The 19,124-nt window shown below is 34.7% G+C and overlaps 1 protein-coding gene across 1 annotated transcript in view; it reads right to left on the bottom strand.

Annotated features, from left to right (window-relative positions):
• Nucleotides 1-555: 555 nt before the first annotated feature.
• ACTR3 (actin related protein 3) overlaps nt 556-19,124 on the bottom strand; it is a 51,793-nt gene continuing 33,224 nt past the window's right edge. The window contains exons 6-12 of the mRNA XM_084891321.1: nt 18,687-18,794; nt 14,928-15,071; nt 11,055-11,228; nt 6,653-6,745; nt 6,311-6,436; nt 3,124-3,207; nt 556-1,763 (exon numbers count right to left, since the gene is read on the bottom strand). Of these exons, the coding sequence (XP_084747447.1) occupies nt 1,668-1,763; nt 3,124-3,207; nt 6,311-6,436; nt 6,653-6,745; nt 11,055-11,228; nt 14,928-15,071; nt 18,687-18,794 (825 nt within the window). The 3' untranslated portion in view covers nt 556-1,667. The remainder of the gene's footprint in view (nt 1,764-3,123; nt 3,208-6,310; nt 6,437-6,652; nt 6,746-11,054; nt 11,229-14,927; nt 15,072-18,686; nt 18,795-19,124) is intronic.

The raw sequence follows: 19,124 nt of genomic DNA on the forward strand, positions 1-19,124 counted from the left end.
ACTAGAATGGGAAAGAAACCTACTTTCACTATTTAGTTTTTTTTAACAATGTTTATGAAATATTTTTCAAATAAAAAAAGATATTTGATACTGACACTACTACTACTATAAGACATAGTTTGTTCTTTATTCCACACTCAAAGAAATAATATTCATATAAATTAATAATATAATTTTAAATATCCAGATTCATTCTAAATAAAAAATAAAGTTTACTCCCTGATCCTATCTTTATACTAAAAATAAACAACAAAAATACTTTGTTCTTTAACTTTTGGGTAGACATATACTAATCATGTGTTATTTTCATGGCTAATGAAGTTCAAGTGTTCACTGGTATTACTGCGTAAGTTCTAAAAGCCTGTAAAATCTCCCATCTTTGTCTTCTATAAATAACCGGATAAAATTTGAAGTTCACAAGAAATTTTCTACCATATACATTATAGAGATTTCAATGAATCTCACTATCCCAACAAACAGAAATAACATAAAATACAAAAAGCACAAAATAGAATGATAATGCTTCAAAAAAAAAAAAAAAAAAACATTAGAAAAGGTAGTTCAGTTTTAATTTATTTTCATCACGTTTTCTTCATGATCCAGAGATTTTTAAATGCAAAGAAAATTAACTTTTCATGATATGTCAGGGACTGGCACTAAAAAAATTTTCAGACTGCAAATGAGTTATACAAATGAAATATCAAATGGAGATCCAGTTATCAAAATGAAAGCACTCAACATATTAAAAGTTCACAATTATTTGTTTAGAGCACATAAAAAATTCAGCTTGCTAACCAACTGTTTGATTTTAAAGAACTATTGCAGAGATTTGAAGAAAATAGATTAGTTAACATAAAGATTAAAGAGCTTGAAACAAGTATTAAAAAGAAATCTGTGCCTTTATTAGAATGGTGTTAGGCTTTAAATATATGAATTTTGGTAATTCATTTTTTATAAGAAATGACACTACAGAACTGCAATACTGGTCCAACAGTCTTGTCTTTACTTTTCCTTTAAAGCAACAAACAGAATGCGAATAATCAGAAAGCACTAGCAGGCATCAGTTAATCCAAGATACTAGCTTCTTAGTTCCAAAAGCACTTGCAAAGAAAACCATTGGGGCAGCACAGGGGGATGACAGCAATTCATAATAACTGGAATCCCACGAGCACGTGTGTACATCAAATCTCATGAGGCTATTTTTTGAATTTATCCTTTACTTGGTCACTTTTTTTGTACTCAAATACTAGTTTTTCTTTGACTTTTTCCTCAAAGTATAAAAAGTATGAAATATAAACAAGCTCTTGCATTGCACACTTAGAAGTGCACAATTCAAGCATTATAGAGCTATCTACATACTGATAAATCCCATCAAATCTTGGATAATTCAATAATATACAAAATATCAGGACACAGAAAGAACTAAAACCCACTTCTTTTTGTTACACATAAGATTCAAATATTCAACCTAAAGAAAAACAATCATTTTGGCGCTCCTCTACATTCGCATGTTGATATATTTATTAAAATATTCCTGTATAATTATGTTTGGTCTTATTATTTCAAGTCAGGTTTAAAACTTCAAAACCAGCCATCCAGACAAAACATGTAATCAGAAAGATGATTTCTTTCCCACCTCCCTAACCCCAATAACTATGAAGCCAATTTTACGACATGACTCCAAACACTGGATTGTGGCGACAAATGCTAGGTCCAATTTCTTCATAATCCTTTTTGGTGTGGCATACTTGGTAGAACTCAGGCTGAAAATAAAAACAAGTATTTTCATAAAGATAAAAAAATCTACCACTTTTCAATATGCTTTAAAATAGATTTGTTAAGTCTAAAATGTTTATTAGTAGTCCATCCACAGTACTTGAACAAAGCTTAGAAATTCCAGCAACCATGACTTAAAATCACCTATACGTCTAACTCAGAACTGAAAAGTAGCATATAACTTATGCCCATCAACCTCCTCAACACCTATTTGTCTTATATTTTGAAATTTTAAGGAATGGAAAATTGATTCTCAAATGCCAAGACTATTCTACTGAGACTTTCCCAAACTGTACATTGAATAAATAATCTATAGAAGCAGCATTAATCTGAAGTACCATACCAACAAATCACTCTTAGTGATGCTACAAAAACTTGTAGTCAATTTGCTTTCCTCACTCAAGGTCTGGTATTCAATACTCTGTTATCTCATTTCTCAAAGAGCAAAGCTACAAATTCAACTAGCTATATGGCACAAGTGAAGACAACTAAAATTAAGAAAATTCTTTTACCTGTTATTGTTAAATGGTTTTAAATTCAAGGTTGTATAGTTTTTAATAATTTAGATAAAAGCACCTTAATTTTATTTATTTATTTATTTATTTATTTATTTATTAAATATATTTTATTGATTTTTTACAGAGAGGAAGGGAGAGAGATAGAGAGCCAGAAACGTTGATGAGAGAGAAACATCGACCAGCTGCCTCTTGCACATCCCCTACTGGGGATGTGCCCACAGCCAAGGTACATGCCCTTGACCAGAATCGAACCCGGGACCTTTCAGTCCACAGACCGATGCTTTACCACTGAACCAAACCGGTTTTGGCACCTTAATTTTATTTAATACTCTGTGCACTCTCATATTAATACTCTGTGCATACTCATATTTAATAGGCTAATGATGTTAAAGTACCTTTTTAAGAAGCTTTAAGATGTTTTGGTTTGGGAAGAGGGCTCTCAGAATTCCCTTTACTTAATTTAGACCAGGGTACATCCTATCCAGTAAAACATTACTCTTAACTCAATGCTTTTTAAATTTGCACAGAGAAAACAATGACCTTCTGATATCTTCATTACCACAGCATTCAAAAAAATTTCCCTACAAATACACTTAAAAATTCTAAATGCTCACTCTAAAAAAATGTCCAGCAAGCAAAGAAAAATATGGACATTAAGTCCAAATGACTTGAACTTTTTAAAAATACTATGTACATACATATCCAATTTTAAAACTTTAAAACATTTTTTAAAATTTCTCATTTTTCTAAAGTTTTTAAGTATTCAAGGATTCTTCTATCTAAAAAAACAAATAAATAAAATTATAAAAGTAAGCTTCTTCTGATTTACCGTGGAAGCCAGCATTGATCCTCCAAACCAAACTGCATATCGCTGCATGTGGTGTGTAATTACTTGTACATCAATAGGTTTTGGCTAAAAAAACAAAAAACAACAACAACAAAAAGATGGATTCAACAGTATATATTAAAATAACAGTTTCTTTGGATCATTTGCCTTAAATTTACATACATCAACTATAATGTTTCACATACTTGAAAATAAATAAAACTTTAAAAGATGTGAGAGGCACATTGGGCAAAACAAGAGTAAAAAAACATTAAGCTCATTTTTTTTAAAGCATAACCACACTGAAGTTGGGGAAGGAACTACTCCAAGTAACTTGTGAACATAGGATTATGACTATGCCCTCAGGCTTAAAATTAAAAACTACACAAATATTGAACTCTAGTTAGTAGGCCTATTTCTCACAGTGGTATGAATCAACAATTCTGAAGCTACTATAAAACAGAGCAAAAATATAAATATATTATAGATAACAGAAGCCAGTTTAGTTTCTCACTGTCCGAGAGGGCATTACAAATATGGAAAGGTAAAAGGCTAGAACAAACCTCTGGTATTCTGGAACTGGCAGTATCAGCATGAAATCAGTTTTTAATTTACATAGAGAACTAGATACAGATGTTCACACACACACACACACACACACACACACACACACACACACACACAAGCTCCAACCGCCAAGAAGCCTTAGAAGCACTAACACCCAGTAGCAACGAATATATCTAATGTCCAACGCTTGATTTCCTAATAACATTTTTCCACTAAAATGAACAAGGGTGCCCAGGGGAGAAAAGGGCTAATTCCTGGTTTGGAGAAGAAAATGTACAGGATGAGCGTGGAATATCTTGCTATGCCAGAAAAGTAAGAAAGTGCTTGAAAAATACTGGGATCACATCCAAAAAGCTACTTCAAATGGCTCCCATTGGCCAAATCTGAGAAAAATTGAGCATCAAAAGTAACGACATTAATAATATTAATGTTGATATTAAATCACAATGATATTAATGATACAGCTATGGAATAACAATAATAAGCAAATCAGTTTCTACAGATTGAATGAATGAATGAATGAATGAATCACTTTTCCATAAGTAAAATGAAACTAAAAAACTAAAAGGAATAATGGAATTTGCAAAATACCACTTGGCAACTACCACCGTAATTCTTAGGAAAGAAATATAGGTGTTAAAATTAGAGGTTAAACATTTGATGAGTATCAGGATAGTTGCAGAGTCTGAAAGTATCTTCCCATAAGATTCTCATTACATGTTTTTTTTTTAAAAAAAAAAAAATCACCTTATAGTAGAAAAACCTGAAAGACACAACTTTAACCAAGTGATCTAAATTGACATACAGGACAAATTATATCATCTGTCTAGCAATAAATGCACTGAAAGGACACAGCATCACCTTTGTGGTATTACTATCAAAAGTACATAATCTGAACCTAATCACGAAGACACATCTGACAATCCCAAAATGAGAACCATTGCAAAAGCAAATGATCTCCACTCTTTAAAAACATTAATGGTTAAAAAAAACCTAAGTAATTGTGCCAGACTGAAGCAACATGGCAACTAATTCGAACATGTAATCCTGGACTGTATCCTAAATCAGAAAAAAATATGTATTTTTCCCTTTTGCTATAAAAAGAATAATAATAGAATCAATGAAATCTGAATCAGATCTATAACTAGATAACATATCGTATTCAAGATGAATTTCCTGATTTTAAAATTGTGAAACACACTTTAAACTTTTAGAAGTAAAAGACCACCATATATGCAACTCATTCCCAAACAGTTCTGAAAAAAAATAATTTTTGTATGTGTAGGAATATGTATATATTTGTGTATAAATATATATGTGTGTGTGTGTGTGTGTGTGTGTGTGTGTGTGTGTGTGTGTATATATATATATATGTATACATAAAATATATATAAAATACTAATATTTGGGACATCTAGGTGAACAATATATAGGAATTCCTACTAGGTTTTGCAATGTTTCTGGTAAATATGAAATTATTTCAAAAAGAGTTTTCAAACTTACAAGTCATAAAAAGATGCGGCTTATTAATTTTTGGTTCTGGGGTAAAAAAAAAAGGCTATTTGGCTGTCATTAAAAATTACAGATTAAAAGGAAATAATGCCAGATTTAGATAAAGATATATAAAGATTTATGAAGATCTGTAAAATGACTATCAAGTAAAATAAAGGGGAAAGAGCGAGAATCCTATATCAGTTTTCCCAGTATCACTAGATGTCAGTATAGCACTGATCAGCAAACCCCGGGGAGGGGAGAAGGGAGGATTCCTCCTTTCTTATTTAGAAATGTACCAGAAACTTAGAAATATGTTAAACAATTTTACTTTATTGAAATACTAAAAAAGCAGCATTTGTTTTCTCATTTCATGTACCTATAATGAATCCTATAAACTAAACCACCGATTTTCAACTGGTGAGCCACAGAATTTTTAGAGCATGCAATACTTGACTAGTCAGAGACACTGACCTCTTTTCCATTAGATTGTCAAATTAACAATCAACACAATAGCCATCCGGTGTGAATGAATCAAAATTATAACAATTTTTTGGTCAAATCAGCAAAAAATATTTTTTGTGGGGGGCCGAAGAATTCTAGTAATTAGCTTATGTGTGCCATGAAATGAAAAAGGTTGAAAATCACTGAACTCTTAAACATACTTTTTAACTGAACTTCAAGGGGTAGGATTAAAATAATCAAAATATAGGGGCTGAAAACAGTCAGCTATCATGTGATTTCTCAAAAGGCAGCAAACTCTAGAGTGTTGTATTTTACTGTAATTTTGACTGACTGTAATATTCCTCATTCTTGGTAATTTTCCAGTTGTTTTATTTAGCAACGTATCTTCTGAATTATGTTTTGTGTCAATTTTCTACATTTAACAAGGATGAAACATAAATCTCTTTCACAGCTACAAGAATTATTTTCCAGAAATGTAGGCAATATCCTAAAGAAATCAAATTGTCAAGAATATAGATATGAATGTTTAATGTTAATCATTCTCTATTAGAATATCCAACAGTTCCACTTATTTTCCTAATAAAAGCAAAAGTTGGCAGACAATTCCCATTCCTGTTATAATAATCAAGCACCCTAACCTCCCCATTAATTATAGAAAAAAACCAACCTTCAATCTACCGCCACTCAATTCCTCACTTAATTTCAGCCTGGCATCCACAGTTCTTTTCAAATCTCTTTGCAAGCGACGTCCAAAGTCCCTGAACATGGTTGACCCTCCAGAGAGGACAATATTCTATATTAGTGGAGAAAAGTAAATAAATAAATAAGCAAGCATGACTTTTATTTTAAAAGAATTAAAAAAAAACTAAAGATATAAGAAATGGTAATAAAATCCAATTATATATCCTTTAAGGAGAGGTGTTTTAAATGCAATATTCAACAATGGACAGAAAATAAAAAAGCTTTTAAAAGTATGACCTTCAATCATAATTTATCTGTAAATACTGACCTTGTAGAGGGGACGTCTAACATCAATAGGACAATTCTGAATTACTTCATCTACAACTTCTGAGATAGGCTGAGTAAAGTCTGGATTAGCAAACTGAAAAGTAAGTAGAGTTGGATATACAATAGAGATTAGATCAATACTGACTTCAATGTCACAATTAAAAATGAAGTTTTAAAAACATTATTTTTAATTTCATTCTACAATGATTTAAACTATCAAATGATTTTCCATCTCAACTCCACCTTCTTAACCAGTCTGTTAAAAAAAAAAAAAAAAGAATCTGAAGTTATAACACAAATATACCTACTACCCCAAATAACCTCTACAACCTGAAAGCATGTCAACAGCTTAAGATATATAATTCTCAAAACCCAGACAGAAAATATTAACAATATGACAGAAAATATGTGCTATGATATTATTTTTAAAAATGTTATCAATTTGTTAATACAGAACTTGCAAATTCTCTATACTGATCTTTGTTAACCCTTTGTAACTTTGTAAACCCTTCAGTATTTAACTAAAACAATAATACACACATGAGGTATCTTTAAGATAGTTATCTGCTATACTATGAGCAACTGCAATGCAGGAATAGGATCATTCATTCCTGTACTCTAACTCTGTGCCCTTCTCAAGGCTTTTAATCAAGAATATAGAGAAATGAAAAATGTGTAAAACATTTAAATCTTCCCATAATCTGGATCCACACACAAAAAAATCTGATTTAGAAAGAAATTAAGTCTTATTTAAATATATATTTTGAAAAAGCTCAGGGGCTATAGTAATATAGAACCCCAGGTGACAAGTATAATAATATGAAGTAAAGCAGCAAGCAATGAATATTTAGTAAATAAATTTAGGAAAAAATAATTCACAGTAAACAAATTAATGAATTGTTGAAGGTTATTCAATACTTTAATACTAGAAAGCTCAACCTAGGGTCCCTATTAAGAATATTTTTAGGCCTTTCTTTCACTTTCAGCAAAAGGATGTCTTGCTTCCAAATGCTCCCTGATCAGGTCTTCATATTACCGCAAGTGGCTATCAGAAGAAGATTTTTCCTCTCCTCTGAAAAATGTATAAAGAATACACCCAATGAAACACAAAACAATCCAAAAAGTTTTGTCAAAAATTTATAATTTCCTTAAAAAGATAAAAAGCAAAATACTAAAATTCCTCCTAAAAATAGTTCTTGTATCTGTGATGAATTTAACATTTGAAAAATAAAGATCCTTACTTTTTTGTACATTTTATCTTCAAATGTTCAAGTTCAGATGCCTATCCCTTCATCTAATCAAAATAAAAAACAGAGCAAATCTTTCAAATGACAGAGGAACTATGACAGACATACCTAAAACTACAGAAGAAACTTAAAATTCATTTGGGAAGTGACCCAGTTAATATACATACAACAGGTCTATTCTCAAAAAATACAGTGAACTGAACACACATCCTATCCTATATAATAAAAGCCTAATATGCAAAGTGTCCAGTTGTGCATTCAACCAATCAAAACATAATCTATAATAATAAAAGGGCAATATGCTAATTAGTTCAGATGTCTTTCAGATGTCATCCCAGACATCCCTCTTGACGAAGCCTGGCCAGAAGGAAGCCAGCCCAGGTCCTGGGTGCCTGTGGCAGCCCAAGGGCAGCAGACTGGGTCCCCAGTGCCTATGAGTAACCAGAGGAGGGAAGTAGCCCAGGTCCCAGGTGCCTGCCAGCTGCCAAAGGAGGAAAGCCCGGGTCCCGGATGCTGGAGGGAAACCAGTCCCAGCAGCCAGGGGAAGGAAGGCCTACTCTTGCACAAATTTTCATACATCAGGCCTCTAGTTTGCCAATAATATGCTAAGGCTGCTCAACCACTTGCTATGGCGTGCACTGACCACCAGGGGGCAGACAGTCGACCAGTCAATCAGTCACTAAGGCGTTCATGGACCACTAAGGGGCAGCTGCTCCGACTGGTAGGTTAGCTTGCTGCTGGGTCCTGCGGATCAGGACTGAACGAGACTGACTGGGCATGCCTTAGAACCCTCCCACAGTCCCTCCCTGGCTGGCCAATTTTCCGTGTCCCTGCCCAGCCCCCGATCAGGCACCAATGAGGTCCCTCAGTCTGGCCTAGCCCTCTCACAATCTGGGACCCCTCGGGGATGTCGGAGAGCTGGTTTCAGCCTGATCCTGCAGACCAGGCTAAGGGACCCCACTGGTGCACGAATTTGTGCACCAGGTCTCTAGTATCTAATATTGTTCTCTCTCTCTCTCTCTACTAAAAGCACCACTACAGATAACTTTTTAAAAGGCATAACCCCAGGAGGTCCATACTATGAATTCCCAACTTTCATCCATCACCGAGGCAACAAACTCCCTCTATCACACCATTCCCCCAAAAGTTGTTCCCCCAGAACACTAATAATCTGGATGCAAAAACCCATGAGTGCTTCTCAAGTTTCCTTTATTACCATACTATATCAATGGGCACTACTCTTTAACCTCACTTCTTCAAATTCTCACTTCCTTTAATGTTAACAGCATAATCCTTTGGCTCAGCTGCTGCCTTTCTGCATTCTTCAGTATTCTTTGCATGCTCCTCTTACTCTGCCTGTCCATAAAGTGCTAGTGTTGACTAGGGCCCCACTCTTTTCCTTATTCCCACTCCACATCCTTTCCCTGACCATTCTCTTCAGTTATGTACTGATAACTCCACACCTATCCTCACTTGAAAACACACTACAGTTCAAAATCCTTAGAACCCAAGTGTTCATTTTGGAATCCTTTAAAGATGCATAATAAAGTCATCTCATGTTTCCACCTCATCTATTCTTTCCCTTCACTGTTCCTAATCTGAGTGGATGGCATAACATCTAATTACGATACAAACCTGGGAATCATCGAAGATTCTTCATATTTTTACTCTTCTCACATCTAAACATCAGTTAGTCACATTGATTCTATTCCTTCTCTCTCACCTTCCTTCTCATTCTCATTGACCTACTAACATTTAACTTTCATCTGAAAAACTGCAATAAACTCACCTGCTTCCAACACAATTCACACCTCTATTCCAATCTATCCAACCCAGTACAGCCAGAGTGACTTTTTTAATACTGCACATAAATCGATAATTTTCATGCTGAAGTTTTCTGCATGACTACAGAATCCAGTACTCCTTTACATAGCATATTAGTCCCTCATGAACACCAATCTGGATCTATCTCCTACTACTCCCTTTATACTTTTACTAGAGGCCCAGTGCATAAAATTCATGCACGGGGGCGGGAGGGGGGAATGATTTGTCATGGGATCGGGCCTAAACCAGCAGTAGGACATCCCTCTCACAATCCTGGACCTAAGTGTTCACTTGCCTGCCTGCAAGATTGCTCCTAACTGCCCCCACTCCCCCTCCGCCAGCCTGGTCGCAACCTTACCGCCTCCCCTGCCAACCTGGTCACCATACACAACCTGCTGTTCAGTTGTTTGGTCATCCCTCACTAACCCCCCTGCCAGCCTTGTCGTACCACACAGCCTGTGTTCAGTTGTCTGTCCAGTTGTTTTAGTCATGATGGCCCCTGACTTTTTATATATATTAGGATTATCTAGTTCTCTTATATCTCAGGACCTCTACCCAGCTTATTTCCTCTGCCAGATATATATATTCCTCTAGCATAACTGCCTAACAAACATCCATTCATACTTTAAGTCTCAATTCAACTGTTATCTCCTCTAAAAAGTTTATCTGGTTCCCCCAAGCAAACTTAGATGCTCTTTGCTTCTATTTCCTCACCTGATGCATGCATCCATTAAAGTAGCTATACCTATTTAGGTATTCACCTTTCTTATTCTTTAAGCTCAGTAAGAGCAAGACAAATTAATTTTTGAATAACCAATACTTAAACTGAGAACATGACAATTATATCCACTTATTATTTGCTAAATGAGTAAGCAAGAGTAGGCATTTAACTTTAGTAATTCTATTAATAAAGTTGTTTCTTATAAGTTATAAGAACTTTTCATTATTAAAAGCATGTATTTTTCATTAATTTAATATAGCCTGTATGTCAATAACATTTCATAGAGACAGAGACTGTTTTACTAACAATTAAATATTTTGTGACAGTCAATTGGTTTTTTTATAATGGTCATTGTTACATATTTTATTTAAATTATCAAAAAGTTTAAGGACTCCTCTCTTTCTGTGACCCCACATAAGCCACAAATATTAAATATTTCATTTTTATAAATTCATGAAAAATAGCCTGTTTTGACAAAGGCCTTTTTAAAAATATATATATAACTAACTATAGCATTTTAGTATACAAAAAAAGTTCCTGAGATTAACTCTCTTGAATAATCTGATATTTTTTGCTGAGTATTATAAAACAATTCCATCTAAAAAAATTACCTCTGGATGAAAGAAGATTTCAGGTCCCAAGAATCTCTCATAACCAACATCAATGGAAAATTCTTTCTTTGAGATAGCATTGATTCCAGTATACTGTTTAATCCACTTCGATCCATCTGTGTCATACTTGTTAAATTCTTTTACTAAATCTGGGCAGACATAACTATAGCGCTCCTAGAAAAACAAAGAAACAAGCAATTTATTCCTTTTGTTTTAGGAAAAATACAAAAAGGGGGGAGGGGCATATTTTCAGTAAACTAGAAAAAAAAAAAAAATCTTTAGAAAATAAAATTAGGGCCAAAGCCGGTTTGGCTCGGTGGAAGAGCGTCGGCCTGGGGACTGAAGGGTCCCGGGTTCGATTCCGGTCAAGGGCATGTACATTGGTTGCGGGCACGTCCCCAGTAGGGGGTGTGCAGGAGGCAGCTGGTTGATGTTTCTCTCTCATCGACGTTTCTAACTCTCTACCCCTCTCAATTCTTCTCTGTGTAAAATCAATAAAATATATTTAAAAAGAAAATAAAATTAGGAAATTAAGCTAAAGAAAATTTTATGTAGTAGAAATGAACAGTTCACCACCTGGCTTCATATAATATATAAATAGACTGATTTGATAACAACAGAATCAATTTCTACTATTTCAATGTTATTGCAAAAAACATTGAAAAATGTATTCCAACATTTTATACTGTTTTAATAATTAATAGACTCTATATTCTAAAAAAGAGAAAGCATAAAAATACAAAACTAAAGAATTATTCATAATTGATAAAGCCACACAAATTAATGTATATCCTTAGCAGGAATAAAAGTGATCATAGTCTAACTGAATAAGCAGAAGAAAAAAGGCTGAAAATATAAACTATTCTTTTTCACTATATAACCTGCATTACTGAATTGTTGCTTATCTGGTTATATGTCCCAGGAAAAAGCTATCAATTGAAATGCAATTCAAAACGTTATGGGCTATAATATCCTATTTGCAATTTGTGGACTCCTAACTTCCAACCTCATTATTTCTTTTTAAAGAAAAATACATATTTCACATATTTTTACATATCAATTATTTTACCCAAGATCGATGCAAACATTATTACTGATAATCAAAGGATATAAAGAGAAAGAATATTAGAAAACACAAGGCAATTTGGTTAAGTTATATTAGGTCTTCTTTCTCTAAACCTTGGGAATAGTAATTACATACTAATGATCTTTCCCCGGCCAGCGTGGCTCAATGGTTAAACACTGATTTATAAACTATGAGGTCACAGTTTATTTAATTCCTAGTCAGGGCACATGTCTAGGTGGTAGGCTCGATCCCCAGTAAGGGATGTGCAATATTCAACGATTCTCTCATCATGATGTTTCTCTCTCTCTCTCTCCCTTTTCCCTTCCTCTCTGAAATCAATTAAACTGTATTTTAAAAAAAGAAAATGATCCTTAAAAAAAAAAAAGAAAAAAGACAGACTGAGCATCAGTATTCTCTAAAATAGATTTAATTCAAACTCCACAGATTTCCCAAAACTGTTAAAACTGTAGTGTTGATATTGTTTACATATTTAAGAATAATGTCACCAACTGTAGAGTGATGTTTGGCAGCCATTTAGTAATTCCTTTACTATCTAGATAAAGTAGTAAATTTATTTTTATTCCCAGCCCTTAAAAATAATCATATATAGACTAGTGGCCTGGTCACAATAAAAGGGAATTAGAGGAAATATTTTAATATTGCTATTTGCCCTTTCTCTGTAATAGAAGTGTCAGAGATGAAAGAAAATTACGGTAGTAAAATGTATATGAAAATCTCCCTCCTGTTAAGAATCTGGGGCTTGCCATGGGACCCAGAGTCAAGTCCCCGCCCAACCGTGCACGCCTCAAAATCATGTAAGACCCAGACCCGGCTGGTCCCAACCCCCGTCAAGTCCTGCAGGGCAGAGGGCGTAGCCTCAGGTCCCCATCAAACCCAGCCAGGTGGAGGATGTAGCTTCAGGTCCCCTGGCCCAGCATCGGGGTGGTAGACGTGGTCTCGGGTCCCCAGCATAGCCTCAGATCCCCCAGCCTGGTGCCAGGGTAGGGGGTGGGGGGGTGCAGCCTCAGGTCTCCCGGCCCCAGCACAAGGGAGTGAGGGCACAATGATCATTTGTGTATTAGCTCTTTATTATATAGAACTAGAGGCCCAGTGCATGAAATTCATGCACGATGGACGGGGGTGTCCCTCAGCCCAGCCTGCACCCTCTCCAATCTGGGACCATTCAAGGGATATCCAACTGCCTGTTTAAGCCTGCTCCCGGTGGGATCGGACCTAAACGGGCAGTCGGACATCCCTCACAATCCAGGACTGCTGGCTCCCAACTGCTCGCCTGCCTGCCTTCCTGATTGCTACTAACTGCTTCTGCCTGCCAACCTGATCACTCCCTAACCACTCCCCTGCCAGCCTGATTGATGCCTAACTGCTCCCCTGCCAGCCTGTTTGCCCCCAATTTCCCTCCTCTGCCAACCTGGTCACCCCTAACTGCCCTCACCTGCAGGGTTGATTGCTTCCAACTGCCCTCCCTTGCAGGCCTGGTCCCTCTCAACTGACCTCCCTTGTAGACCTGGTGCCTCCTTGCCCTTCCCTGCTGGCCATCTTGTGGCAGTCATCTTGTGACCACACAGGGGCAGGATCTTTGACTACATGGGTCAGCCATCTTGTGTGTTGGAGTGATGTTCAATCTGCATATTACTCTTTTATTAGATAGGATAGAGGCCTGGTGCATGGGTGGGAGCCAGCTGGTTTGTCCTGAAGGGTGTCCTGGATCAGGGTGGGGGTTCCCTTGGAGCATGGGGTGGCCTGAGCGAGGGGCCTGTGGTGATTTGCAGGCCAGCCACGCCTCCCAGTGACCCAAGTATCTGGAATTTATTTACCTTCTACAATTGAAACTTTGTAGCCTGGAGCAGAACCAAGCCCCTTGCTCTGTGGCTGGCAGCCATTTCTGTTTGGATTTGTTTACCTTCTATAATTGAAAATTTGTAGCCTTGAGTGAAGGCCTAGGATGGCAAGGGCAGGCAGAAAGCTTAGCTTCCTCTATTGCCTGGGAAACCCAAATCTCCCTCCTGCTCTCTGTGGCTATAGTCATCTTGATTGGATTTATTTGCATATTCGCTCTGATTGGTGGGTGTGGCTGGTGGGCGTGACTTGTGGATGTGGGGGGGGTGTGATCAATTTGTATATTACTCTTTTATTAGGTAGGATTATATAGGATGGGCAAATTAATTAAGTTATTTTTGCCAGGTTAGATTTCCTTTTACATATTCCAAACATATGTGATAGGCTCTATGAAATTTTGTAGATATGTTGACAAATGATACATGTAAAAAATTATGCTCAGTATTTTGATAGTTTGAATGAAACACTGAAATAATGAAGACATATGTAGCATACAAGTTAATAGAATACTTACACAGCCTTCACATTTTTCTATTTGCCATTAACACTTAAGCTAACTATGCCAAAATCTATCAATTAAATCAAAATAATTTTGCAACAGAAAACTTTCAGAATAAGGAATTCAGTGAAGAAATTGAGGTTTGGGGACTCTGAAGTGAACAAATTTATTTTACAAAAGAAAATAGTCATGAAAATGTATGATAGTCCTCTCAAATGTTAAGATGTGAGGAAAAAAGAATTGGTAATACCCCAAAATTATTTCCTTACAAGAGATAGAGAACACATACACACATACACACACACACACACACACACACACACACACACGCAATTAATAATTTGTAACTGGCTAATGTGTTTTTTTTAAGTACTGTTCTTAAGAATTTTTCATGTTAATATTTTAATTTTGATTTTAATCTCTAACTGAATTACACCTCATCACTCTATACCTTTACTGCCTTAGCAGTTTCCAAGGATTGCTCTGGAGGGATTCCTACTTCTCGGTCTCTCAGCAATTGTTGAATAAAATATGTTATATCTCGTCCTGCAATGGGAATGTGCTTAATACAGCTGCCAATCACATAACCTTCAGCCTAGGGGGAGGAAAAAAGAGTATCAAATTTACTGTCAATGTTTTCAAAATTAACACAACCTAAATAATTAGCTATTAAAGACCAATACCTCAGGTTAGTGTAGTTATATCTAAAGTATTACTTTATCCCAGGATAATTCTTCTAGTCTTTACTCCTCAATTGTATTCCCCATAGTTACTTATCATGGAGTTTATAATACTGTACAGTAACAAAAATGAATGGCCAGCAACGTTCTCTCATTGATGAGTTTATAACCAAGCTGAAATAACTCAAATAATGACTTTCAGAAGTAGTAAATATTTTAGATCAGGGGTCTTCAAACTACGGCCCGCGGGCCACATGCGGCCCGCAGAGGAGTCTGATCCGGCCTGCCAGGTTTTTTGGGCAGTGAGCACAGCCGAGGTGTTACAGTAGGAATTAGTAGTTCATATAGTCCGGCCCTCCAGCTCTCTGAGGGACCGTGATCTGGCCCCCACTTTAAAAAGTTTGAGGACCCCTGTTTTAGATAATAGACTTTAGATGAGATGATTTTTAAATCTTCCAAAATTTCAATAAGAAATTTAGATTTCATCGTAGGAAATTTGATCATTAATTCAAAAGCTGGCTATCATTTTCCCCAATTAAGTAAGTACCAATTTCACAAGCTTCGGACATGCCATGCACCATAACAATGTCAAATAATTAAGTTCTGCAGAATAAATTCATAAATTTATTGGTCCAAATCAGAAGAACAAAAAATAATGTAGCAAAATTAAATTTCATTAACAAATGAAATGTCAGAGATGTCCTCATGTGCCCATGACAATATAGTAGGGATTAAATTAACCCTCTCATCTTAAAAACAGGACAAATTATATGAAGTTGATTTTCAAATACTAAGGAATAGGCTGAGTAGATAGATCAGTGATCCCTAAGAGAAGGGAAAACAAACAAGGTGAGTGCTACAAACATTTCATCTTGCTGCCCAGGGAGAGTTCTTAGGCAACAATATAATCATCATGTGTTATGTGAGAAAAATCAAGGGCAGAGAAAGGACCTTTGGAAAGGAGCAGGCAGAAAGAACGATCCCCAACTCATACATAGCTGGGAATAGTTTTATGTTCCCACTCACCAGAATTTAAAGACCTCAAACTCAGAGCACCCTGTAGTCTCCAGAAGAATATTGCCTCAACACTGGGGATAAAGTAGGCCTAGATAAAACATTGTTCTGAACATGCTTAATAATGTTTTAAAGGAGTCCCTTAAAGGATCAAACTGATTCCTATTCACTTGCCCATGTCCCAAGAAAATATCTTAAAATATTAACCAAAAAAGGAACCAGGAAAATACAACTCCTGATCAAGAAGAAAATAAATCAATAGATAAAAAAGCAGAAATGTCAGATATAGAATTAGTATACAAGGATATTAAAACAAATAATGTACTCCATCTGATCTGATTCAAGAAGATCAATTGAAACATGAGGAACAGAGAAATAGAAGCTATAAAAAGGCTCAAATAGAACTTCTAAGAACAAAAATACATGAACTTAAAAATACAATAAATTTAATTACAGCAGATTAGACAATAAATAAAAATCATGATCATGAAGATAGAAATAGAAACTATCCAAAAGGGTACAGAAAAGAAAAAAAAGGATAGAAAAAAATAAAGAGTATCAGTTAAATATGAGACAACTTTAAATAATCTAATATACATTTAATTGGAGTTTCCAAAGACAAGAAGGTAAAGCAGGAAAAGATATGTGAAGAAATAATGGACAAAAACTTCTCAGATAACATAAAAACTACAAATTCATAGATCCAAGCAGCTCAATGAGAATAAATGAAGAAAACCATATTTAGATAACATCACAATCAAATCGCTAAAATCTAGTGAACCTGGAATATGTAAAAAGATAACTTGACAGTAGCCAGACAAGAAACGTTACATTCAAAGGAACAAATCTGAAATTATAGCAGATACTTTCAAAAACAAAGTAAGTTAGAAAACAGTAGAGCCACATCTTTAAAATACTTAAAGGAAGAAAACTGTCAACCTAAAATTCTACACTAAGTAAAACTACCTGTCAAAAATGAAAGCAAAATAAAAACTTTTTAGAGTATGTACATGAACTAATTAATAAGAATATTAAAAACCAACATTCAGACAGAAAGAAATGATGCTAGATGAAAATCTAGACCTTCACAAAAGAATAAAGAGCACAGAAAATGGTGTGTAGGTAAATATAAAAGAATTATATGTGTTTTTCAAAATCTCTTTTAAAGATTTTTATTTATTATAGGCTGATGTGTGACCTGTCCTTCCCAAAATTCTAAGTTAACATGCTAATCCCCAATACTGTCAAAATATTAATGTCTTTGGAGATAGGGTATTTAAAGAGGTAATTAAGTTAAAATAAAATGATTAGAGCAGGCCCTGATCCGGTATGACTACTGTTCTTAAAAGAGGAGGAGACTGGAACACAGACACAAAGGAGAAATATGATCTACAAGAGAGTACTCGGAAGTCAACATTACCAACATCTTGACCTCAAACTTTTTAGCCTTGATATCTGTGAAAAAAAATAATCCTTTACTGTTTAAGTCACTTAGTCTGTGGTACTTGTTATGGCTGCCCTAGCAAAACTAATATACAACTTACAATGAAACTAATAATATACTATTGAATAAGTAAACATGTAGAAGTAAAATGAATGACAATGACAATACAGACTAGAAAAGTTATGAAATGTTAGAATATTACTTGGAGTTAGATTGTATTAAGTTGAAGTTGTTTACTAAAAAGCCCTAGAGCAACAACCACCAAGAAACAAGCAAATGATAATACCAAAAAAATATAGTATAGCTAATAGGTCAATAAAGAAGATCAAACAGAATTATTAAAATCACCCATTAACTCAACAGAAAATAAGAAAATAATGATCAGTATAAATTTGAGCTATCATTTTGGAACTATGAGGCACAGTAATAAAGCTAATTTGTCATTAAAATTAGAAGCACAAAGGCCTTGGCAAAAAATGCTAACTCAGACAATAATCCAATCTGCTGTAGTTTTCTTAATATGCTTTAGTTTGAATTTACTAAATTCAAACCATGAAGCCCAATCATATCTTGAGCTTTTTATTAAAAAAAAAAAAAAATAGTTCCTTAAAAGTCATTAATAGTCATTGCTTACACATAACTGCCATTTTATTAATGTGCACACCAGTCTGAAATGTGTTAAGGATAACAGAGATTATCAACTGGTTAATACACACAAGAGACACATCAAACTGGAAAAAAGAATTCCAAGTTTAAGAAAATATGTATTTTTTCATTTCATATACTCCAATTCATCATTTTCCAATTATGAATTAGAAACTATTGCTAATAAAATTCTAATTATTTTCTAATAGTAGTACAAACCTATAGCAAAAGAAACATTTTAGGATTTGTTTATACAATTTTAACAATAATTTGAGCAAAATACAACTATAGTTGACCAAATGGCCAAATCACAGCAAAATTTTAAAGTATAATATTTAAAGTTTTAAAAAGTGGTATTAATTCATATAATTTATCTTGTCAGATGTGTAATTTGATGTCCAGTTCAGTAATTTTAAAATATTCTTACCACAGGAATGACATGTGTGACACCATCTCCACTGTCTATTACCGTACCAGTCAACGTCCGTTCCCCTACTTGTCTTGAGGTCCAGGATGCAGCTAAGGCAAGAACGGCCTTGAATAAAAAGGAATAAGACAGGCAAAAAAGAAACAAAGACAGAGAGTTAAAATTACATATATTTTACTGGAGTACTTTATTCAATTTTAAATGTAGTATGCCTGGAAAGAAAATACTCAAAATTAATTTACACTATGCAATCAAATTATTCACGTCCTCCATTTTATTAAGACAAATTTACAAGTTTCTATTTGCTTTCAGGGACATATTTATATATTTTCCATATTTTAGTGAGAACCTTTTTTCTCCTAAAGTCAAAAAAATGTGGAAGAATAACATGAAATTGTATAGTATAAGATTGCCAAGACTTAAACTAAGTTTATACGG

The sequence above is a fragment of the Pipistrellus hanaki genome, assembly GCF_964339955.1.
Source record: "Pipistrellus hanaki genome assembly, chromosome: 8".
Taxonomy (NCBI): domain Eukaryota; kingdom Metazoa; phylum Chordata; class Mammalia; order Chiroptera; family Vespertilionidae; genus Pipistrellus; species Pipistrellus hanaki.